The sequence below is a fragment of the Montipora foliosa genome, chromosome 1, assembly GCF_036669935.1.
Source record: "Montipora foliosa isolate CH-2021 chromosome 1, ASM3666993v2, whole genome shotgun sequence".
Classification (NCBI taxonomy): Eukaryota; Metazoa; Cnidaria; class Anthozoa; order Scleractinia; family Acroporidae; genus Montipora; species Montipora foliosa.
Genome location: NC_090869.1, coordinates 52,388,551 through 52,413,958, shown reverse-complemented (window position 1 = coordinate 52,413,958; position 25,408 = coordinate 52,388,551). Strand labels below are relative to the sequence as shown.

Sequence of the window (25,408 nt, the reverse complement as noted above, 5' to 3'; positions counted from 1 at the left end):
CTTCCCCGATCACTTTTTCAATGTTGTGTGGCCTTTCTGCTCCCAGAAATTCAAATGTAAGATTAACTATGGTAAACGGTCTTGTGGTTCAATCGCTAGTAGGCCAAGTAGGCCATAAGTGCGACAGAAGCTGAAGTCACATAATACTTGTCGATTCTCTGGTCAAGCAAACTAAGCGAAAAAAATCAGCCAGAGCAATGTAAACAAGACAAAAACCTTGAACATGCGACATAGAAATATTCGACAAGCCTTGTCACAGCAACAATTACCGCTATTAGTGTTTTACGCTTTCGAGGGGGGATAAATCTAGACACATGTCTATTAAATAAAAAAGGGAAGATTCCATCAGAAAATGAAATTTTAAAGAAAAGTTGACCAGTGAAAATAAAACATGGATGGATTCCTCAAACCTGAAACCTGACTGCTATATTGTCTCTTCGGGTTTGTCATTTTGCTGAGGAGGACTTAAAGCGGGGTGTAGTAGTATATGAATATTGGTCTTGGTAACATTCGCTTCATACTGAAATCTCAGGCAACCAGTTCAAAATATCATTATATTGGAGCGAGAAAACTGAATCAAGCAATATACTGACGACTTTCACTTTTTTGCGCTTTTCCAGGCAGTAAAATAAACAACTTAAAATGTAGTTAAATTTGTTAGTTCCATAGACACCACTGAAACCATTTTCTCTTACCATTCGATGGAAATATATAAAGCTATCGTTTGTTTTGAAGTTGTGACAGGGATCTCATAGAAAGCCACGGTAAAGTGATTAAACATGATTTCCAGGCGTTTATTTCACAGCAATGAGCGCGGGGTAGCACTGCAAGCTTTCTTTCGCTTCGTAAAACTCCGGCATATAACTCATATATAAAACCCTGTTTAACGACTACGAGGTAAATGTGTTCTGATGGTGGAGCGAATATTAATTCAATTTACCCTTTGGATTAAGATTCAAGTCTACAAAGTATAGCTCTCCTCGCCTGTTTTTCCTTGTTTACATCAAGTACATCTAGTCATCTGGAGAAATCCTTGACTATTGCTACGTCATAGCCTCGTTCATACACAAAAACAAAGATGGCGGATTTCAATTTAAAATTGACCATTTTTGATGCGTTATTGTGGGCTACTTAGACACGTTAAGACCAAATGAGTAGCCAAGTATGACAATACAGGTAAAGAATTTTCGGTTCAGAGAAACGTTTTCTAGGCCGTACTTTCTCTATAATCTGCAACTTGTACTCTGTGATGTCTCAAGGTAGTCAATAGGGCACGTTATGACATGTATACAAGACAGGCAAAAAACAAAACAAAAGTGACCGAGAGGAATTTTACAGTTCGACGCGGCTTACCGTGGCCACCTAACAAAGTTTTTTACAAATTGTCAGCCAATCAGGATATGTGAATTTGATTGAAAGTCACTGCCATACCAACGACGTGCAAAATGTAACAAAAAATGTTGACAAATTACAGTACAGAAAACATTACGCAAACCTAGATTAACATGATTTCTTTGAAAGCTTAGCGGAGCTTTTTTTTTTAATAATTGGTCTAGGAATTTTTGTTGAACGTATTGCAAAAAAAGTTTACTTGATATTCTCGCAAAATTCCGAGGTAATAGGTACTCGTCCAACTTTCAGAACGTTTTCCTTGGATCATGATTTAGATCGGTTACTAGATTGAATAACAATGAGGAAATCTAAATAACAATTATGAACGGGCAATTATATTTGCGGCTTTTTCAGTTATATTGCCATTGTGATCTTGTGCCATAATCTTCCAAAATCGTATAGCAATAAAGTTAATAATAAGAGTAACTTTCCATCAGGTTTTGAAACCATTGGCTGCTTCAAAGATACCTCCAATCGAGCCATCCAACCATTGGAAGGAAAAGATTCCATTTTGGATGGATCGTATGGTGCTCGAAAGAACGCCATTGCAAAGTGCGCCGTGGCTGCTATGAGAAAAAGATACAAGATGTTTGCAGTTCAAAATGGAGGATGGTGCGCAGCCAGTGCTACAGCGAACCAGACCTTCGACAAGTACGGCACATCTGCAGCCTGTGGGTCCGATGGCGAAGGTGGACCGTGGGCCAATCAGGTATATGTCATCAAAGCTAAAATGTACCAACCACGTTCACTTAACTAGCTGCTGAACAGCGGTGCCGGCGACGAGACTTGTAACTGATTGCTGAAAAAAAAAAAACATCTTTTCTGATAACGACTTGTTTTAGACTTTTTTTTATTTCCGCATGTATGAGACTGGATAACGTTTCTGAAAATAAAAAAAAAATTGCGAGTGACGAAATAATCACGTTGTAGATGATAACAGGTCCGCTTACCTTCCGTCCATTCAATGTTAATCAAAATAGAAAATCTTGATTTTCAAATTTTGATGCTCAGAAAAACAAATCATGGGTGAATTTTTAATTCTCTTTTGTTTTGGCTTTTCACATAAGCGACGAAACCCCATTTTAGTTTAGATTTCCTTTGCTTCAGGTGTAATGAAAATAGCAATATGACAAGATTTGCCAACATTTCTTAAAGAAACTAACATGCACGAACCAGTTACAAAACTAACTCAAGTTCACAATCAAATTTTTGATTTCTGCATATAGGAAAATCAAAAATTGAAAAACCGGACGAAATAGGTGTGAGGGGAGCTCGAGGGCACGGCAACACAGGAAGTGCCCAAACACAAAATGTACGGACAATAATGTGGGAGGTTGTGCAGAAATGCCACTGCAGTTTTCCACGCACATTTTCTCCACGCTATGCACGCATCGTTCGACCGTCTTACCGCCATCTTGGTTCTTCGCCGACGAAACTTTCAGATGTTGCTCAATACACATAGAGGGGCTTTTTCACAGCAACAATTACCGCTGTTGGTACTGCCGTCTGTTGGTGCTTCTGGTGTTGCTGTCCCCTCCCCTCGCACCCATTTTGGGCCGTGCACCTTCCGTCCATTCAATTTTCATCAAAATAGAAAACTGAAAATTAGGAATGACAAATCTTGATTTTCAATTTTTGATATTCAGAAAGACTAAAATCATGGGTGAATTCTTAATTCTCCTTTGTTTTGGCCTTTCACATAAACATGATTAAGCGGCAAAGGTCTATCTTCGTATAGATTTCCTTTGCTTCAGATTTAATGAAAATAGGAATGTGACAAGATTTGCTAAAATTTCTTAAAGAAACGAACATGCAAAAACCAGTTCCAAAGCTGGAACATCAAACTTCAAAATCAATTTTTGATTTCCACAATTACGAAAAACAAAAATTGAAAAACGGGACAAACTGGGTGTGAGGGGAGGGGACGGCAACACCGGAAGTGGAAGAATCAAGATGACGGCAAGACGGTCGAACGATGCGTACATAGCATGGAGCAAATGTGCGTGGAAAACTGCAGGGACATTTCTGCACAACCTCCCACATTATTGTTCGTACATTTTTTGTGTTTGCGTCTTTGGGCCTGATTTCACAGGAGCCTTGCTTTATTAAACCCAGACCGAAATATTGTTAAGATAAGCGGTAGGTAGAGGTTTACTGTGAACGCGCGAACGCAACCATTAGCTTCCCATTTTGTGTCTTACAATGAGTTTGCCTGAATCTCAATGCATCCCCTGATTCATTTGAGTTTTCGAATAGCAATTTACTTCTTGAAGACCAGGGGCCGTTTCTCACAAGTCCCGAAAACGTTTCGGGCCCGAAAAGCCATTTGTGAAACTGTCAACAGCTTGTTCTGGAAAGCCGATCTTTTAACATGTTTTCAAGGTGGCAAAAAGAAAAATAACTGTTAAATTTGACGACTTAAATCCTCTCCGTTCTTGAGATACAAACGGAATTGTGACATCCGAAAATGGCCCGTAAAGTTTCGGGACTTTCGAGAAACGGGCCCCTGGCCCCAGTTGTTCAAACGAAGGATAGCGCTATCCGCCCGATAAATCATTATCCAGTGGATAAGTCATGGCGAAACAAGTAGTGCGCTATCCAATGGATAGTGATTTATCCGTTAGATAACGCTATACACCTTTTGAACAACCGGGGCCCGAATTACAACAGCTCACACAAAATGGATAAGAATGGCTTAGTGAGAATGGCATCAAGCATTGTAGTTCCTGTTTTAAAGAAAATAAAATTGATTGAAGTGTCAGATTTTGTTATTTCGTCTAATTAATGAAACAGGAAGGGGTGACCGAGGACAATTTCGCCAGCCCGTTCCATCAAAAGCATTCAGTCATTTCTTTATGCTGAACAGGAAGAACAAGTCGAAAAAGTAATGCTTGGAAGCAGAAATAATAATCAATGTGTTGGCCGAATGATATTTGCGAGTCCACACAGCACGGTCGTTATGAGCTGTTTCAGCCAGGTCTTCAAGAAGAATTTTACTATCCCACGACACAAATGAACCAGGGGATGCAATGCAATTAGTTCAGGGAAATTCATTGTAAGGCACAAACTGCGAAGTAAACACTTGCCTCCCGCTCACCTTAACAATATTTTGGTCTAATTTTAATACAGCAAGGCTCCTCTGAAATCAGGCCAAAAGAGGCAAACAAAAAATGTACGAACAATAATGTGGAAGGTTGTGCAGAAACGTCGCTGCAGTTTTCCACCTACATTTTCTCCACGCTATGCATGCATCGTCGACCGTCTTGCCGCCATCTTGGTTTTTACACTTCCGGTATTGCCGTCCCCTCCCCTCACACATATTTCGTCCCGTTTTTCAATTTTTGATTTTCGTATTTGCGTAAATCAAAAATTGAGTTTCAGTTTTGGAACTGGTTTTTGCATGTTCGTTTCTTTAAGAGATTTTAGCAAATCTTGTCACATTTCTATTTTCATTAAATCTGAAGCAAAGGAAATCTATACTAAGATAGAGCTTTGTCGCTTAATCATGTTGATGTGAAAGGCCAAAACAAAGGAGAATTAAGAATTCACCCATGATTTCTGTTTTTCTGAATATCAAAAATTGAAATCGAAATTTGTCATTCCTAATTTTCAATTTTCTATTTTGATGAAAATTAAATGGACGGAAGGTACAAGGACCCATTTTGTCCCGTTTTTCAATTTTTGATTTTGAAGTTTGATGTTCCAGTTTTGGGGCTGGTTTTTGCATGTTCGCTCCTTTAAGAAATTTTGGAAAATCTTGTCACATTTCTATTTTCATAAAATCTGAAGCCAGGGAAATCTTAACTAAGATAGATCTTCGTCGCTAAAATCATGTTAATGTGAAAGACCAAAAAAGATGATTTCTGTTTTTCTGAATATCAAAAATTGAAAATCAACATTTGTCATTGCTAATTTTCAATTTTCTATTTTAATGGAAATTGAATGGACGGTAGGTACACGGACCACTTTCCGCTGAGTTAAAGGTCTATTGATTTGAGGGTATTAGTATTTTTTGTGTTTTTATTATTTCCGTTAAAATTGACGAAGCCGGTAATGAAAGAAACCTTTAATCGATTTTCGAATTTCTTTCTAAATCGAACCATATGTGTTGGCCAATTTTTCTTTTAGACCTTTTGTCATCCAATCAGAAGTGTGTGCCTTAAAATGGGGAAGACACACCAATGTCCACAATTACAGGTAGTCTTATGCACCTCAATTTTGATATTCAACGCAACCCGAAATATTGCATTACGTACATCACCAAATACCGATTACCAACAATGAGACAAGTGTCGGTATAACTGTTTTCCCTTAAGTAGGGTAAACGCAGCTTTTTATTTTATGCTTGAGGAGAAGAGACAAGGGGGATCCTCTGTGTCGTTAATTATCTTCATTCCCACACACGAGTGATATTGTGGTGTGAGAGAAGAGCCAGGGAACACTTCGTGAAGCTCTTTGCAACCTGCATGCATACAATTGCTTGCATTTCTAGACATATTTAGGGTTCAAATGACGTCAAAGCCTTCATGTTGCATATTATTCATTCATGTATATATTTTTATGGTTCAAGAAAACCAGCAATTGCTCGGAATGAGTGAAAACGACCTATTTGTTTTCAATCAAGAGACGGCCAGCGCCGTGTTTCGAGAGGCCATTAGGCCCTGGACCGAATAATTGGGACTAAAATATTATTATTTTAATTTATCACCCCTGTTAGGCCGATCACTAAGGAACAAATTACCTTCCCTACACGCCGGCACCTATTCCCGACAAGCTTGCCACACCAGGCCTCGGTTGTTCAAAAGGTGGATAGCGCTATCCACCGGATAAATCACTATCCAGCAGATAAACACTAGCAAAAACCGATTGAGTTATCCAATGGATAGTGATTTATCCAGCGGATAGCGCTGTCCACCTTCGAACAATCGGGGCCAGTGCAATAAATCTAAAGACTGCCACAAAGTTATCACTTCCGTGTGTTTACTACATTTGCAGTTCGTCGATGGCCCTGTTTTCCCTTTTTGACATTGGTATTTTTTTCTATTTTAAGAAATTGTTATTCACATTTTTATTCTTGCGATGTTAGCCCACATAACAGGCGATTTGGTGAATTTTAGAGTCTTCTTTTCATGGGGACGACTGATCGTTTAAATGTAATGTTCGTGGGAAAACATGGACCGAAGTCAAAAGAGAAAGCAACGGGAGAGAGGGGCGAGAAGAAGGAGCGAAAAACCTCCTGCAACACCCCATTTCCAATCATGTGTGACGAGCAAGGGTTTGATGTCAACTAGAAACCAATTACAGCGCGCCTTGGGTAAACATTGACGGGAATACAATTCATCTTTCGCTAGCGTTATAGGGTTAGATTCCAACTTACCGTTATCGTTTTTCTGTCCATGTTTTACTGTGTACTGTTCATCGAAAACGATGGCCGACAATCTTTTGTGGAAGTTATCATTAGAATATCCTTTCAGCACGTTGAGAAATGCCTCGTCCAGTGCATCTTCTGCCGATGAGAAAACTGGCTGTGACAGAAGCAGCAGCCAACGAGGTTGCCGTGAGCCCTAGTCCTTCAGCTTCTTTAATCTGATCATCGATGATATTTCTCAGAGGTGTGATTACTGATGCAGAACACATTTGGTCGGTCACCTTCTTCTAGAAAAAGCTGAAATATGAAGCTCTTCTTAATTCCATGGGAGGAAGGACAGCCAAAATATCACCTCCATTTATTAGCTTCTTTACAGGGTCTTTATGCAGTTACCTGCTGGAATAACCAAGGGATGTCCGCGAACAAGGCATAAGTCAGGGGCACCCAACGACCAATTTGTTGTAAAATGTATTATTATACCCCAGTTAATGAAAATAAATGTTATTAAGGCATTTTCAGGTGTTTTTCAGTGTTGCTGGGAAAAAATTATCTGTTCCTTTTTCCCAGCAAGACACACAAGAAATTTCCCAGCCAGCTAGATAAAATTGGTTGGTTTCCCAGCCAGCTGATCAAATTTATTTTATTTCCCAGCCAGGAATTAAATTAATTAATTAATTAATTACTTAATTAACATATTAATATATATATATATAAATGAAAGGAATAATACTACTACTACTAATAATAATGATGATGATGATAACAATAACAATACTTATATTGATAATGATAATGGAACGATAATGTGAAACACACAGCTGTAGTTCTTGTGTTAGTATGATACTCTACATGTACTGCTGTCTCGAGCAGTTTGAATTTTAGGAGCCTTTTGTCACCCTGGAAAGCGAGCACAGAATTCATAATACCTAGCACCATTGTACACAAAAGCAATAAAATACTTGCTAGGATAAACCTTTATAATTTTGTCTACAATAAGGTAGAACAACTGGAACCTTGAAATAGCTCTTCATTTTACATTTTTATTCATCTCTTCAGTTACACAATTGCTAATGTCCTATTCCTTGCTATTTCCATGGTAGCCTGAAAAATAATTAAAAAGGAAATAAATTAGAGACCAATATTAATTGAGTAGAGCCAGCAGTAATGCTGATTGAGTTTTCAGATCTAGCTATGGACTCACTAATCATTGTTATCACAGGGGACCCACACAAAGGGTGAATTTAGAAGCAATGTATGAGAATAGCAAAAAGTTCCATAATTATTATTGTACTATTCTGCAATAAATATTTACACAAGAAGAGGATAAACTATCTGAAATGATCTTGTGCTGTTGTTATTATGGCTGAAAATGGCAAATTGTAGCAATTTTTACCAGAGCAACACACGTCCTTGAAATCGCTAAATTTCCCACAAGCAGCCACAATAACGACACAGCAGAACATTTCGGATGAAGGTTTGTTTATTCTCATCTTATATGCAAATATTTATCCCAGAATTGTACAATAATATGGAACTTTTTGCTATTCTCATACATTGCTTCTAAATTCAATAATACCAAGGGTCAAACACATTATGTAGGCAACCTGTGATTGTTAGTATTTGTAAAAAGTAGACTCAAGCCCCTGTAATTCTTAGATGCAGAAACCTTACGCTTAAGTTGAAACATGTTTATTTATCATGAATGTCTTTGCGGATTGGCCAAAAAATACAGCTTGAGGTAATAAGATCTATTTGTCATCATGGTGCAGAGCAGTCAACATATTTAGCTATATATCTTTCCAGATCAACTGAAAAATTGAAAAAAAATTCCCTTGACTCGCCAAATATGACAGTCACATCTTGAGCTGGATGGATAACAAGATCAGTAAAATTTCTGCAGGCCATATAGGTCTAGCACTTAAACTGGCCAAATTGAATGGACTTTCTCCATGCCATAAATTATTTTAATAAAATTTAAAATGTTACCATGACTGAACAACTGTTGAGCGTCTTCCTCCCAATGACACGGATTTGCAGCCATTCACATTAAAGGAGAATTTAAACTTAATAGACAACTGAATAGAGGGCCAAAAAGGAAACAAAGTTCTCAGTGCAAACCATGAATGCCCTAACTCAACCTGACGGAAGAGAGAGAGTCATAAGAATGAACAAACAAAGAATGCCCATCGTCACAAGCCTAACTCAACCTGACGGAAGAGAGATGGTCGTAAGAATGAACAAACAATGAATGGCCATCGTCACAAGCCTAACTCAACCTGAGGGAAGAGAGAGAGTCGTAAGAATGAACAAACAAAGAATGCCCATCGTCACAAGCCTAACTCAACCTGACGGAAGAGAGATGGTCGTAAGAATGAACAAACAATGAATGGCCATCGTCACAAGCCTAACTCAACCTGAGGGAAGAGAGAGAGTCGTAAGAATGAACAAACAAAGAATGCCCATCGTCACAAGCCTAACTCAACCTGACGGAAGAGAGATGGTCGTAAGAATGAACAAACAATGAATGGCCATCGTCACAAGCCTAACTCAACCTGATGGAAGAGAGATGGTCGTAAGAATGAACAAACAAAGAATGCCCATCGTCACAAGCCTAACTCAACCTGACGGAAGAGAGATGGTCGTAAGAATGAACAAACAATGAATGCCCATCGTCACAAGCCTAACTCAACCTGATGGAAGAGAGATGGTCGTAAGAATGAACAAACAATGAATGGCCATCGTCACAAGCCTAACTCAACCTGATGGAAGAGAGATGGTCGTAAGAATGAACAAACAATGAATGGCCATCGTCACAAGCCTAACTCAACCTGATGGAAGAGAGAGGGTCGTAAGAATGAACAAACAATGAATGGCCATCGTCACAAGCCTAACTCAACCTGATGGAAGAGAGATGGTCGTAAGAATGAACAAACAATGAATGGCCATCGTCACAAGCCTAACTCAACCTGATGGAAGAGAGAGGGTCATAAGAATGAACAAACAAAGAATGCCCATCTTCACAAGCCTAACTCAGTTTGGCTTTGTACAGAGACAAAGTATGACTAAAGATAATTTGTGATTGTTGAAAAGGAAAAGTAAACAATCTGCCAAGTAAAAAAGAATTAGTGCTGTTGGTCACAATAACAAATAATTGTTTTGTCAATGTATCTGTTGATGACAACAGTTATTGCTGACACAATCATACATTGTAAGAACAATAGACTAACTATGTCTTAATTAAGCACTCTACCCAATACAAAACAGCTGATCATCAGAAGCATTCTCACAATTAAAACCACAGTCTGACCAAAACCAACAAAGTTTTCTTAGTCAGAGAAAAAAAAAAATAATAATAAAAGCCTGCATATACGAACATATATATTTTTTTTTTGTCTGGCAAAATAGGGATGCTTGGATGCAGGCTGAAAGTGGATTGTTGACAAGGTCCTAATTTGTATGTAGGAGATATAGGTACTGATTGCCAGAAAAATAAATATTTGCGATCTCAAAGTCAAACTCCTTGGATAAAGTGTTTATTGCAATTTAACTGTTACTCACATAATTATAGAACCTGCTTGATTTTAGTTAACTAAACAGGGTTTTGTATAATTATGCCAAATATCTGCCAACAGGTTCTTACAAAAGGATCTCTTAGCAGGAGTTCTCGAGAGTAATAAATCGTCTTTCTAGCGAAATAAACTAAATTAAAATAAGTGCGAATTTTTCTTGATTTTTACCTTGTGTTTGAGGAAAGCACCTGGTTGATCCCGTGGCTGCCTACACGAATAAGAAAAATACGTACTGCTGTCAATTTTTTACAATTCGATCGTTGGCTCAATTCGCTTCAACTGTAAAAGATCATCACGCACTTGACTAATACAGATAACCGAAAAAAAGCATTAAAACAACTACATTAGGAAGTCTTATACCTCCGAAAACGCTAACACCAAACACATTGTACACCGTCGAAACTCTGGTCGACTGTGAATGAAAATACAAGTTAATACTGTTAAATTCACTCTGTTCATTTCAATTCAGTGTAGAAGAACATCACGAGAATCTCAGCATACAGATAAAATAACAATGGAAATTAATCTTACATGTAAATGAGGAAAACAGCACAATCCGTGTTCGTCGATCTGTGGAACCTCCGCGTGCTTTTAAAAAACGACCGAACAAAACCGACACAGGTTTTTTCCGCAAGCGCAATCACTCTGACCAGCCGTCGTTTGTCGTTCTCAGTCTTCAGAGTTTCTACAGCCAGCTCGGGTTGACATGCTAGAAAAAGTCAGTAATTCCCAGGCAAAACCTCTATCAATGATAAATTTCCCAGCCAGCTCATCGGAACACCTGTATTTTTGCCAGCCAGCAAGATTCCTCTGGGGAACAGATAAAGTGAGGAACAGATCCGTTGGGTGCCCCTGATAAGTGAAAAGAGCCTCCCAAGTACGATATAAGGCACGCAACAAAAGTGTGACAACGAGCAGTTACCCTTTTAAGTACAGTCGAACTGTATTATTTAATCAGTTATATACCGTCGTTACAGTTCCTTCTGTTAAAGATTAAGTTAAGCAGTTCGTAAAACAGGCTTACTGTCTTTCATGGCCATACAGGTACTGATATAGATCTCCAACTTTAAACTACAATTTCCGCGGGCTAGAGGCAACAATGCTTGACTTTCTTGATTTACTGGATTCTTTTTACTCACTGGATTTTCCATGCACACAAACTCTTACGGAGGACTTCATAATGATCTCTGAACTCTTTGTCTTCTTTCCTTCCCGGCTATCGTCTCTTTCTTCTCTTCGGATATAGCAAGGTCAAAGGTTATAGCTCTACCATAGTTATCGCAGTTGTTTATAGCTTCCTCACAGTAAATTCAATTATCCATAGCATAAGTTCAATCACAAACGTCCACGAGGGTAAGCTCTGTGGCAAATAAAGAGAGTGTCAGTCCCTTCTATTATTTATAAGCCTGCTTTTATACTTTTACTCTAAGCATCTAGAAAGTTCTGTTGCTATTTATAGTGTATTATAACAAGGTGTACTATTTGTGGAAAGTGCTGAGTCACATCAAAGAAAAAGTTCTGGAATATTCAAGTCAGCCCCGGTTATGGCGGTCCGATACGGACAAAATTTTCAGGTTACGAATTAAAAAATAGGGGCACACACAAAATAAATAATATATAGATTTAGCCAAGCCTAAAAGCGGAGCTCCCGGGTTGTTTATTCTTACTGGCTCTAGGATTAGTGAAAATAAAAGGGTTTGGAATGGTCCGCGTTTTGGCTTTCCCGGATATTGTTTAATTATGTCAGTTTCTTCGCTGCCTAACTAGTCAATTCCACGGTTAATTTCACCCGAAAAACCGACTGATCGCATGAATCACGACGCGATGAGTGCGATATCGGTTTTTCCACCGAAATTTACTGTCGAATCCACCAGTTAGGCAATTATTTTTTCTTGAATCGCAAGAGTTTTAAAAGAAAACAAGCAAATCTTCAGCAAGTGAACGGAAAAGAAAAGAAGCCATTTCAGAGTCGACTTTCAAAAGCTGGCGAATAGGAATCAAGCTAACATTAGGAATCACAGACGTACTATGGCTCGTGATGTGACAGATCGTCTTTGTCGGTTCAAGGTCAAACAAGGAGTTTTAGTCATAAACGGTCAATTAAGGTGATTCCTTAGTAATAGAAGTTATCGTAAAATTTTCTTTAAACTTTTCTCGTTTGTTTCCTACGTTATGGTGACTTGAAATATGCAATTAAAAAAATATGTCACCAAGCTCGTTTGGGAGATATAACTTGCTCAAGTTACTCATTTAATCATTGCGACTTCATCTATCAAGGACAAGTTTGTTCCATCGGTTCACGCAACGTTTTGCAGGAACAGGTAGCACAGCTTTGACGTAATTCTTGAAATAACAAAGCAGGTGTATTGCATTGTTCAAAAGGAATAATTTAATGTTTGTTTTATGGCACAAGCACACGTCTTAAAAAGGTACTGACTACAAATATTCCTCGGGTGCGTGATCTCGAGGAGACCATTTTGTGTCCACGAGTGATAGCTACGAATAGTTTTTTTCCCTGTAACTTTTTTTTCTGAGATAAACTTTTTATTATTTTTTTTTACAGCACAAAGAGGAGGAGTAAGATAATAAACTTATGCCAAAAAAAAGATAGGTCACCAACCCCGTTTAGGAGGAAACAGAAAGGAAACCAAGCTCGACCCCTCGACAAAACGCCTCCCCGATAGCCGGTCATAGCGCGGTTTTACTTTCACTCACTCTCGGAGTGACATGACAATTTAGCATCATCGACGCTATCACTCGACTTTCCGTTTTGCGAGAGTCTAAAAAAATTCCCGCTTTGCTCTTTACGGCTGTGCTCTGAAAACGGCCATTTCTTCATGTCTTTCTAGCGAGCGTTTCCGCACGCAAGTTCGCCATTTTGAAATGTTTTTGGCCTCGTTCGATATATCAATATTCACACATGGCTACGAGTCTTTAGGGTTAAATTTAAACATTGTTTTGTTTAGAAATATCCGTTGAGACTTAGCCGTGCCTGAATACGAACGTGCCCTTTTTCTGTGTTACGCGCAGAACAGGATGCGCAGTGCAATACTAGGGAATCACCTCAAGCCAGCTTGGCTTAGAACCAGAATCGGCTAGAAGGGACAAACTTTGAACAAGATCTCCAAAAAATTACCTGTACGTGCTCTAAAGAAACTTCTGAAAACACAAGCTCGTGATATTTCTCCTTACTTTTACGAGAACTCATTGAGATTACATGTTTCTAACATAAGGGCAAAATTTTCTTGTCACTAGTACTGTCAATGTACATCGAAAAACAATTAGGCAGACGGAGTGAAAAAACCTGTTGTTTGCTTGCATTTTAAAGCCAAACAAACCAGCAAACAGATCAATTTTTTCTGTCCAAAAAGAGTACAGATTATTTAATTCCAGTTGAGAATAAAAATTCGAGTTTCATTCCTGAACAAAGGAAAAAACGACTAAACCACTTTTTAGAAATATGCATCCACTTCAAACAACTCATCCGTAGAAATAACAAACGGTTTAGTGTCCAAGAAAAGAATTTGTGGAGTAACTTCTTCCACCACGTTTGAGCTATTACTGGTGTACCGTTTTGTCGTTCTCGTTCTTTTTCTCTCTTCTTTCATTTCTGTTCTTCTATCATAGGCTGTCCAGGCATCTTGCAACCTTAGTAGACTCAAAATTAAAAATCTTAAGGTAAGACTCATGCCAAAAATTGCAATTCAGAGCAAAAAGCAGCACTAAACAAATTAAAAATAAACACTCAGCTTTAAGTTTATATCCCCCCAATGCTTGACTTGAATAACTACGTAGCCACCAGTGTGTCCTGACCACAGCTATATTATGTCAAACCTGGATTGAAACCAGCGAAAACTGCAAGAAAAAATATTTTTTCAAACCGTACCTGAACACGAAAAGCATCGGCTGTCAAGATCTTTTGATGACGTAGCATGGCAATGGAGCCGCGTCGAGTCACAGAAAGAGCGCGAAAAAGCCTCGTTTATGCTCAGGAGTGAGTGTCTGACCTGGCTTAAGCCTGCGATCCAATCAACAACCAGTCCCTGGCCAGCGGTGAACTTTAAAAGAAAAAACAGCTCACCTCGATAAAGTCCAACTTGAGCCCGCGATAGGGTCAGGTGATACTGGTCAGCGTATACCTTGTTTTGACAAGTGTCAATTGACCATAACATTGATGTCCAATATCAAAGATGTATGCTGTAAACTTCCTAGAGTGTCAACTGGAGTATTGCCGCCTTGACGAGCTCGAAACTTGAGCCCGTGATATGATTACGTGATACTGGTCACATTGGCATACATGGACGGGTGGAGGGACGTACGATCTTACGGTCGCATGGTCGTACGGTCGTACGGTGACCAAAGCCAAATTTTGTCGCAGCGATGGCTTACCATATTTTCTTAACTATGGTGCTCCGCACTCAGATATAACCCTACAAAAATAAATCGCGCTTCACAAAATAAGTCGAATTATACTCACAAATTAATCGAATCCTTCAAATTTAAACTAATTAAACCTCACAACAATCAGTCAAACACTGAAGGAGATTAACAGAAAAAAAAAAACAATAGGAAACCAAAACCCACTGAGAATTGAGAAGAAGGACTCAAAAATGAGTTGAAGTGTACAAATATAAATCGAACCTCAAAATGAATCAACCACATCCCCAGGGTCCTCACGGCTTTCACGGCGGTTCACGGAATAGTACCTTATGGTCTGCTTCATGGAAATGTTGGGGGAAAAGTATTCTATTTTATTCTATTCTGTCACTGTCCGTTGTCAGAGGATGAGCGAAGGCACTTCGCAAGTTCATAAACAAGTAATAGATCTACCAGATAACTAGGCTGGAACTACACTTTTAAGTAAAGGAAGGGAAAGGAACTTTATTTAAGTGTGTCGTCCTCTAGCACCGAAGCACTAATTGGGGACACTGTAAACTGAAATAAACTGATAAAGGCAAATCAAATCAAATGTTGGTTTTTGAGGAGAGGGGAAAACCGAAGTACCTCGAGAAAAACCTCTCAGTGCAAAGTAGAGAACCAACAAACTCATGTCTTGGCCGATCCCGGGCCAAATTGGGGGAGGCGTGTGCTCTCACCACTGTGCCATTCCTATGTCATCCCTGCACCGCTGTGCCATCTCTGCTCCACTAGTAGCCAGTGCAGCTCTTTAAGAGTGCTGCTAATATGATCAAACTTGCGTAAGGAGGCTATCACACGCGCAGCTGCGTTTTCAACACTATCATTTCGTACTTAGGTAGGCCATGCAAAAGCGAGTTACAGAAATCCAAGTTAAGACTTGCAAAGGAGTGATCAAGAACTTCAGCACAGTGACTTATGTACTTACGAATCTTAGGTTTACTTCTAAAATAGTAAAAGGCCCCCTTAACAATATATTACTGATTGATATGACTGAAAAACACATTGTTAAGGTATTATCGAAAACAACGCCGATATTGCGCTTTGTTCGTAGGTATGATGATATCAGTACCCACTGAAATGGATGAGAGCGGTGAGGGCATTCTGAAGTTAGAATGAAAAATAAGAAGTTCCATTTTATTGGTATTTAGTTTCAGTTTGTTTGCTGTCATCCAGTTAATGATATCACCAAACAAGCAAGGTATCGTATCCCTCGGCCGTCCGAATTCGATCAAATTGATTAAAACAAAAATAAAATAATAATAATAATAAATTTCCATTACTAATTTCTGTGCCTAAAGGGAACATTTTACTGTTATTGTTAAGCCACAGTCAATGGTTGACAGTTAAATATTGACCTGTTGTTATAGGAAGTCCAAAAAGGGACTTTTCCCTTCCACAGCGATAACGATATTTCTTTTTTACATACCTTGACGTCACATTTCTTCTGATTCATTGTTCAACAGCCAAGGGTACTTCTTCTGGTGAACAATTGTTGGTTGGCCTCTGCTCACTAAAGCGTAATCATTTTTCATTTCAGCATTCAATTAAGGTAATGTGAAACTTGATCAAGGAGTAAACTGAAATCATTCTCTATTTTCGGATTCCCCATAATACACTTCGTTTGCCCCCCAAATTTTGCATATATAATAAACTATTGTTTTAAAATGCTCTTGGGGACACTGCATATTCCCAAGAGCATTTAAAAACAATGGTTTATGCAAAATTTGGGTGGCAAAGAAAGTGTATTATGGGGAATTCGAAAATAGAGAATACATTTTATAATTAACAAAAAGTACTTCTAAATCGTGTTGAGTCAAAAGGAGCCAATTGTTCTTCATGACATCAGTAGAAGTACCCAACCATATTTCAATATCTCTGGTGGTATTTATTAGCTGAAATCGTTTGTTAAACCCAAACTGCCTCACCATAACTTACTTAACTACCCTGAAGAGGAATAACTCTTATAATTAAATGTATTACATTCAATCTAATGTCATGATAGTAACACTTCTCTCGGCATTATTGGTCTTCAAGCCTTGTAGATGCACCTTGATTAGCCGTGAGGGTTTCCAGGTTCATTATGCAAAAAAATTAAAACCAAACACTGAATATTGACTTGTAGTCGAGAACGTGTTGAACGTAAAGATATTACAATCACTTTAATTGTTGTCTTTTTTATCTTTGCCAAAAAAAACTAGGCTAACTTAACAGTAACTGACAATAATGTGTGAAGCTTAATTTTGTCAGACGTCTGACACACTTTTACTATTTCTACACGGTCCATTAACGAACAGTGATTTGATAGAAAGTGCGGAATTCCAACGCCAATTTCATACTCTGTTACAGAAAATCTTATTTCCCGAGACCTTTGGTGTTTCAGTGCGTTATTTCGACCCAAGGTGTTACAAAAACAGTTCCCGTCAATGTTAATGTCCTTGAGCAAACAATTACGCTTGTCCTTTGACTCCCAGGATTGATCAATATGTAACTTCACCCTACAAATTCAATACACTGTCAGACACAAAAGTAATGAGAATGAAGATTATTATCAGCATAAGGATATGAGCCTGATATAACACCAAACTCGCATGACCATCCATTGAAGAAATCTATGGACGTGGTTAGAAGAAGAAACTTTTAGATCGTGAGAGCCAAAGGGTTTTAATGAGCTATTTTTAAAAGAAAGGTATTCACTGTTTGCTCTCCCTTATCGAGTTGCTTGCATCTGTTTTCGATCTTTTAGACTATCTTGAGCCATATTAAAGACAACGACGGAAAACTATTCCAAAGTTTTGACTTACCGTCAAAGTTGTCAGTTTGAGAGCACTCATTCCTAGTCTTGCTGTTGCTTTGGAAAATTCTAAAGCAAACTGGGCTCTTGACTGATTCATTTTCAGGCCACTGAAATTTATCCAGAAAAGAACAAGAAAATCGTGTTAGCAAAGTATGGCGCTTTACTGAGGAATACATGTAATGCTTAAGTGGCTCAATAACAACAACAGCAATAACCTCTCTTTACTTGTTGGCCTATGTACAAAGTTACAGTAATTAAAATCATGTTAAATATTTAATTAATTACTGAAATCCAAAATAACAGTAAATTAAAAGAGGGGATGTGTTATGAGAAGGATTTATTCTACAAAACTATTTATGGTACCAAACTAAATACCAATAATTGCTCCATAGGATGCACTAATTAAAGTGACCTAATAAGGTACCATGTCCCCTAAAGACCCCGATTTTTTTATTGTCATTAAATTGGTTAGCAGACTAACGTAAAAAGTTAAAAATCCTCTAGGGTGGATTAAGAACTGAACACCTTAAAATTTTCCAATGGTGAACTTGGCTACGGTTTCCCACCAGGGAATTTTTAACTTTGCCTATTAATCACTAGCCTGCGAACGCAGACGTATTTCCAGCGGTGGAAATACGTCTGCGTTCGCAGGCTAATTAATCAATTTTCAACAATTAAATTTGGGGGTCACCGAGTTCCTTTCTGAGATTCAAGCGTTTAAAGACAAAATATGGGATTTTTTTAGTTGGCTCTTTTGTTGCCATGGTAAGCATTTCTTTCTATATTTCTGTCCGTGATTGTCTGCACTATCTAGTTCACCTGAGGGGTGTCTTCCACTGATAGATAGACTGTGTTTTTTAAGAAAAACATTGCAGTTAAAAAAACTGAATTGCGCCTCTTTACAAGTAAGAAATATAAGAAATGATTTAAAACTACTACTATTATAAAATTACAAAGCGACTACTCTCAGAAAGTACTTAAATGCTTCCCTCGCACTCTTAACTATGAATGAATTTGCAAATCTATTTGTCTTTACAAGAGGCGTGACAAACCTCCTCTGCCTTCTCAGCTCATATGAGATAGAAACTGAGGGAGGCAGGAAGCTGGTAATCTTACTACGTGAATCATTAAGAATAGACTTAAACTGGTGTTCTGTTAACTTTTCCTGGTGGGCCCTGATGGACTCAAGCCCTGCTAACTGAAGGGCGTTCGAGTAGTGCACCCTGGGAAAAATGCATGATAGGTTCCTCCTTTGCACTCTTTCGAGCTCGACTTGTAGATACTTTGGTAAAGTGTAATGGAAAACAGGACAAGCGTAATCTAGTGAAGACCTGAGACATGCGCAAAAATATGTTACAAGATCTGAAGTAGGAACGTGCGCACGCTTAAGTTGGATAAGAAAGTACAGTTTCTTACACGCTTTTTTAACAAGTTCTTCTATATGGTCGTTCCACGTTAGGATTGTTTCCAGGATTGTTTTTCGACTAACGCAGATAGGATAGAGAGAGCCAAATCAATCTCTCAATACAATAAAATTGTCCAACATGAGGAATCCCATTATGAAAAAAGAAGTGTGGAATGTAGACCTACCCTTACATACTCTTCTAAAGCCATGCAGGGTGCTTCTTCTTCGGAAACCTTTTGAAATCGATCAAGCCACGATGACGAAAAGTTGCTTTCATCCTGACTATCGGAAGAACTTTTACTAACAATATTAGCATAGCTCGTGCTTTGTTTCAAATGTGAATTCATCGACGATAGCGGAGAAGATTGGATACTGGATCTAAAATTTGAACGCTGGACTCACTTGCGAGACACCTTCAATTGTTTCGGAAACTGGAAACTGGAAAAGGAAACACATTGGGTCTCATGTGATGGCAAGTGATAGTAGCAATTTTGTTATTGTTCTGTCCGGAAAGAACATTAAAAGCCATCTAAGTGTGCTTTTTAATCGAGGTGTGTTTCGGATAGCTTAGCGTTTGCAAAATGTTCGAACGAGGGTACAAAACGTTTTCTCGCATTGTATTAAAGCTGAAACCCGAAGAAAGAAAAAGAAAAAAATAGAGAGAAACGATCGGCTAAGTAAATCAAACAAAGCTCGTGCGCAGACTGTGTCAGTAACTGCAATTGAATTTTGTTTCGCTGCATGTGATTGCGAGAAATGGTAGTCGTTTTGTTATTGTTCTGTCTGAAAGGAAAAAAAAAAATCAGCCTTTATTAACAGCAGCGTGTAATGAAAAGAGAAAGAGAGAATTGCATTTTATAGGATGGCTTGTCACGCATGTAGCATAATGCTCGTAAGAACCTCATAATAAAATGTTGAAAGTGAATACTAGTCTATTTTTTCTGCTTTTTTGATTCTTAGAGGGGAGTTTAAGGTTGCTAATGAATTTAGTCTCCTTGGCGACAAAGTGGGGGAAGTTGCAATTCAAAGGAGAAGTACACAGAGCCGATTGCAACGATATTTCAAGACAATGTGATAGCTGATGCAATCAATAGCTGATGTTCAGGTTTTTCCTTTAATTTTTTTTTTTCTTTTAGAAATGTAGATTACTGTACTTCAGTACGGTAGGAAACCAAAACGATGCATGTGTGGACATTGCTGCAACATATGCTGATTGTTTTTACGAACTTAGTACTGTACACAAAGGGTACGTAACTCCCGTTCTGTTAAGTTCTGCTCTGTTTGTAAATAAAGTTCTGACGCTCTTTACGTGCAATAACGGGTCTGAAAAAGATACTGGAGTTAATGAAAATGAACACAGATGTGACCCCCTTCTGTAAATATGGTTTAAAATAAATGAATAAATTTCGAGTGGAGAGCGACCGGTGAGTTGGCGTCGTCCCACGCTCATCCAACCAACGAGGAACGACACACCAAGTTTTTATCTTGTTCACACCTTTTCCTTTTGGTCATCAACAAATCCACCTGTCCAAAAAAGAGAAGGCGCACTCCCGTTTATTGAAGCCAACGTTGGCCGTTAATTGAAACGTTTGTCACTTAAATTTCACGAGAGATATCTTTTTTAATGTAACTAGAAACCACTCCAAATTACGCTCTAAGAGATGTCAGTCCACCCTGCCAGCAGAGCCTTTCTTAACTCGACGAGAAAAAAAGGACTCTACACAAATCGCGTCAAGTCTTATTGAGTATGCGCAAGCCGTTGCTTGGAGACAGTTTCAAACCCAAGTCTCGATCGCACTCCTAGACGCCATATTGATATCCGTACTGAAGGCTCGATTTTTGACCTTCGCCTTGTCAAGAATATGATGCGCGCGCTGCCTAAACCGGTTTGAACTTGGGCCAAGGCGACTTAAGGACGGTGCCTACTAATTGAAGATATTTTTGCCCCGATGTGTGATTATGCAGGAAATGTAGATCTTAACAAGTGTTATTGAAATCCAAAAAGAAAATTGGGGGTAACCACGCATGTTTCAAACATAATTCATGAATAATATTTGTAAAAAGCTTAAAAAAAAAAAAAAGCAATGTATGTCGTTCTTTCTCAAATTGAAACTTAATTATCTCTCAAAATGCATGGTTACCCCTAATTTTCTTTTTGGATATCAAGAGTACTTACTAAGATCTACTTTCTCCGGATAGTATTAAACCGCGCAAAAATATCCCTGTATTAGTAAGCATCACCGATAGGATATCCGAGTATCTCGAGATGCGCAAAACGTATGCGCAATAACAATAGTAGGCACCGTCCTTAAATAGACTTGACGCGATTTCTGCAGAGCCTCTCTTGCTCGCCCTCTGGTGAGTTTTAGAGGCACTGCTTGCAGGGTGATATCAGTCTAAACTGTGAAAGAAGCGAGCCAGTCTCTCCTTCCAAATGGCGTCCATCAGAAATCGGCGGTGTGCAAACCGGATATTCAAAGGAATTCCGAGTTGATTTTCTCGCCTATCAGCCATCTTCGTATTTCGCTTGTTCCAGCGCCAATCTCGTACAATTTGGCGTCTCTTAAAAATCTTCCAGTGGGGTAATCATTGATGTAGCCGTTTCTACCTTGATGGAGAAAAGAAAAACAAGATAACCTGTTAAGGTTTCTTAGCCAATACAACGCAAACCACAATGACTAAATGTTGAATTCCCCATCAGCGTGAGATAAAGGAAAGCGCTGACAAGCGGCTAACGGAGAGGAAGGGGCGGATACCAGCCCGACTCACGTACAATCCTGTATATTTCTCACTTTTCGAACCACAATAATGAAAAGAAGGCGTCATAATAAGACTTACTTCAAGAAAAAAAAGTTCTTTAATTTATGGATAGGGACATTTTTGTCCAGGCCCTGCTTGCTCAAAGACCAGATTTAATCCGGTTGACAAGTCACTGTCCGGCAGTTTAAGTCTGTTCAAAGATTTCAATCTTAACCATGAATATGGACACTCCGGGCACCTCTAAGTAAACTGAAGAGTCTATGAAATCTTGGCCAACGTATATATTCTTTGCCCGGCTGTTCAAAAGCCGATTAACGTTAATCCCAAATTAAAAATCAACCAGAGTTTATTTCTCTACTCCCAACTGCTGTTCAACGTTGATATTCGGTAAAACTATACATTAGAGGAATCCAATCTTGGAAAACAAAAATAAGCAAAAGAAACTTTCACCAAAAAGTTTGAAAACATGAAACAAAAGTTTTTACGCTAATCCTGGAATAAGTTCATCGGCTTTCGAACAACCGGGCCCTGGCCTTTATTTTATACTATGGACAGTGACTTATCCACTGGATAAAGTTACTTGGCCTTTGAATAACTGAGGCCTGGACTGTAGAATGCGTTACGGAGGCTACGTCACTACGGGTGACATTGCTGCGCACCTTCGCGGCTACGAGGCTATGCAGCTTATCACCAACGCAGTTACAAGTCAAGGTCAAATGGCTACGCGGCTACATGGCCATGTTAGCACGTGGCGAACGAGGAACATAACACGAGCTGGCGCTTCCTTAGGCTTATCAGTAAAACAACGAAGTATACAATTTACTAATAGCAAGCTTTTTTCTTTGCGGGAATTAAAGAACGAGGCATAATATTGTGTCGGCTCAGCAAACCAGCATTTCCTTAACGTGCACCTTAACTCAAATATTCTTAGTCTACAATATTGATCTCCCCACAAAAGCAAACACGTTTTAGTGTTCCTACCTCAAAATTTCGCTTTTTGTCTGCCGAGCAAGACGCGGAAAGTTATCAAAACTAGCAGTAATTTGGACCCACGACAGCGATGTGAGAGGTATGGGTCTATTCTCGATTTTACGTTACAAACTGCTTTGCAATACAAAATTTCTTTAAAAACAGGAATGCAAAGCAGTTAGTGACGTAAAGTCGAGAATAGACCCATACCTCTTACATCACGGTCGTGGGTCCAAATTACTGCTAGTTTTGCTAAGCTTACGTGGCTTTCACGGCACAGAAAAAAGCGAAATTCTGGGTAACAATGGTGACATAAGTATGTTTGCTTCAGACGGGGAGATTTATATTAGGAAGAAAAAAGATTTGAGTTTAAGTTCACATTAAATTATTACTGATTGAGTATAATTTCAAAATGTAGAACAGGGCTCGCACTCTTTTATGCTCTTCAAATTCCATGACTGTCCATGACTTTTTCGATGACCTTCTCTAGCTTTCCATGATAGCTGTCATGTAAGGAAATTTCGAAACTATCCTTATTTTAGGATATTTTCTGACATAACTCAGTTCAAATTTGAATAAAGTAATCTCTGTCTGCCAAACTTCCGATTGTTTGATTGAAACTCGCCTTTATTTCATTTTACAGTTGCTTCGACTGCTGCAATGATTAATCTACCATATGTGATTACAATTTTCCATGACTTTCCACGACCGACCATAAAATGGCCTGGCCTGGAAATGAAATTCTTCAATTCCATGACTTTCCAGGTTTTCCATGACCCGTATGAACCCTATTGAAGTGAGGCTCGCACTTAACTGGACAATTTGAGAAATTGTCTTTTTCTTATACAGTAACACATAAAAAATTCAGGTGACTTCAACGGGATTCGAACCAAGACCTCTGCGATGCCGGTGCAATGCTCTATCAACTGAGCTATGAAGCCACTCAGTTTGGAGCAGGCCAATTTTGCTGGGATCATTTGTTCCCGTGAAAGGACTTCGACGATGAATCAAAGAAATGTAAATATTTGAAGTGCGGGTTATCAGACGAAACGTAGAAGTGACCTTCGCACTTACCTGGGCAATTTAAGCAATTGTCTCTAATAGACATCTGAAAAATTCATGGGGCTTCAACAGGATTCGAACTCATGACCTCTGCAATGCAGATCCAATGCTCTACCAACTGAGCTATGAAGCCACACAGTTGGAAGCAAGTCAATTTGCTGTGGTCATGTGTTCCCGCGAAAGGAATGATGAATGAAAGAAAAGTGCATTTGAAGTACGGGTTACAGACGAAACATTTTATTTTATTTTTTTCATTTTAATTCCATTCGCCACAATTCATAGAGTGGCAGGGGAGAGAAACAGAACTCTTCGTCCCAATTGACACCTAACCCCTATATCCATAGATCACACAACAACACGGGGAACTCAATGCCATTCCCCTTCTATTCTCGAATAGTGTGTGGTTTCTTTAACGTCCCACATAATTTATACCCTAGGGTTATGAGGCGGGACCTCTGGCTTATAGTCCTTATCCGTGAAGACTTGGATGTCTAACCATTCGCAGATGTCGTTACAAAGGCAGCACTTTCTTCTTAGTTCAAGTGATCCTCGCACTTTAACTGGGCGATTTGAGCAATCGTCATTCTGTGAAACCACACAAATTCAGGCGGCTTCAACAGATATCGAACCCATGACCTCTGCGATGCCGATGCAATGCTCTACCAACTGTGCTACACCGCATCGCAGAGGTCATGGGTTCGAATTCCGTTGAAGCCACCTTAAATTTTCAGGTAGCTTCGTAGTGACAATTGCGCAAATCGTCTAGTTGTGTGCGAGGACCACTACAAGTTTTGTAATGCATTTCGCTGGACAGAGAGTCTTTAACACAGACTTACCAAAAATTTGAATGGCATCAAGCGCAACTTGTGTCGCATTTTCAGCTGCGTACAAAATCATGCCAGCACAGTCCTGCCAATCCAAAAGTAGAAACGTCCTTAATGAACATCCCAATGAATTGAGTAACTCTTCAAACTATGGACCAACCAAGGCAAAGAAATGCATATATGGGCAATAAGCGATTACGATAAAAACGATGAAACAAGAACTCCCAGACTCATCGTGAAATACTGAAGCATCGCTTCCCTTCAGTTTAGTGGGAATACTGATTTAATATACTGGGACGAGACCGTTTCCAATTTGTAGCTTGAATCCTGCTTGGCCCGGTACAGAAGCAAACGACAAGATAGATATGTGTAGTCTACGAAGAGAACAAGCAGTGTACATTGCAGAACCTAAACCCATGTTTACGACAGCAGTGGAGTGCCTTTTATGTTGAAAGTTTAGCCATCTAACATTATACCTTAGTCTTCACATGTCCAGCATCACAAGAACGAGCCACTGAATACACATAACTTCTGCATGCACTCAGGCGCGTGTACATGTCCGCCATTTTAGCTTGAACTAGCTGAAGGTAAAAGATGATACGTTTGCGGTTTCAATACTACGAATTTTATCTGATACTCTAATGTGTTGACCAACAACAACAACAACAACAACAACAACAACAACAAAACCTGATGTTCACCAATCTTTTTCCCAAAAGCATCACGGATGTGTGCATAAGGGAATGCCACATCAATACAGGCTTGCATTCACCTAAAGACAGGGGAGGACTATTAGTCATTGAAAACAAACTGCTGGTAACTAAAGGCCTAGCAATAAAGGTGAAA

At 39.0% G+C, this 25,408-nt stretch overlaps 1 protein-coding gene, 1 long non-coding RNA gene and 1 pseudogene across 2 annotated transcripts in view; 1 reads left to right on the top strand and 2 right to left on the bottom strand.

Moving 5' to 3' along the window:
• LOC138000834 (uncharacterized) overlaps positions 1–2,415 on the top strand; it is a 54,131-nt gene extending 51,716 nt beyond the window's left edge. The window contains exon 18 of the mRNA XM_068847501.1: positions 1,830–2,415. Coding sequence (XP_068703602.1) covers positions 1,830–2,149 — 320 coding nt within the window. The 3' untranslated portion in view covers positions 2,150–2,415. The remainder of the gene's footprint in view (positions 1–1,829) is intronic.
• LOC138000886 (uncharacterized) lies at positions 2,055–10,946 on the bottom strand. The gene is made up of 5 exons (XR_011123208.1): positions 10,861–10,946; positions 10,690–10,741; positions 10,498–10,537; positions 6,770–7,861; positions 2,055–2,191 (listed from the first exon to the last, which is right to left on the bottom strand). It is a non-coding gene; the product is annotated as an uncharacterized lncRNA (long non-coding RNA).
• Positions 10,947–21,421: 10,475 nt separating this feature from the next.
• Positions 21,422–25,408, bottom strand: part of LOC137971131 (isovaleryl-CoA dehydrogenase, mitochondrial-like) — an 11,002-nt pseudogene continuing 7,015 nt past the window's right edge.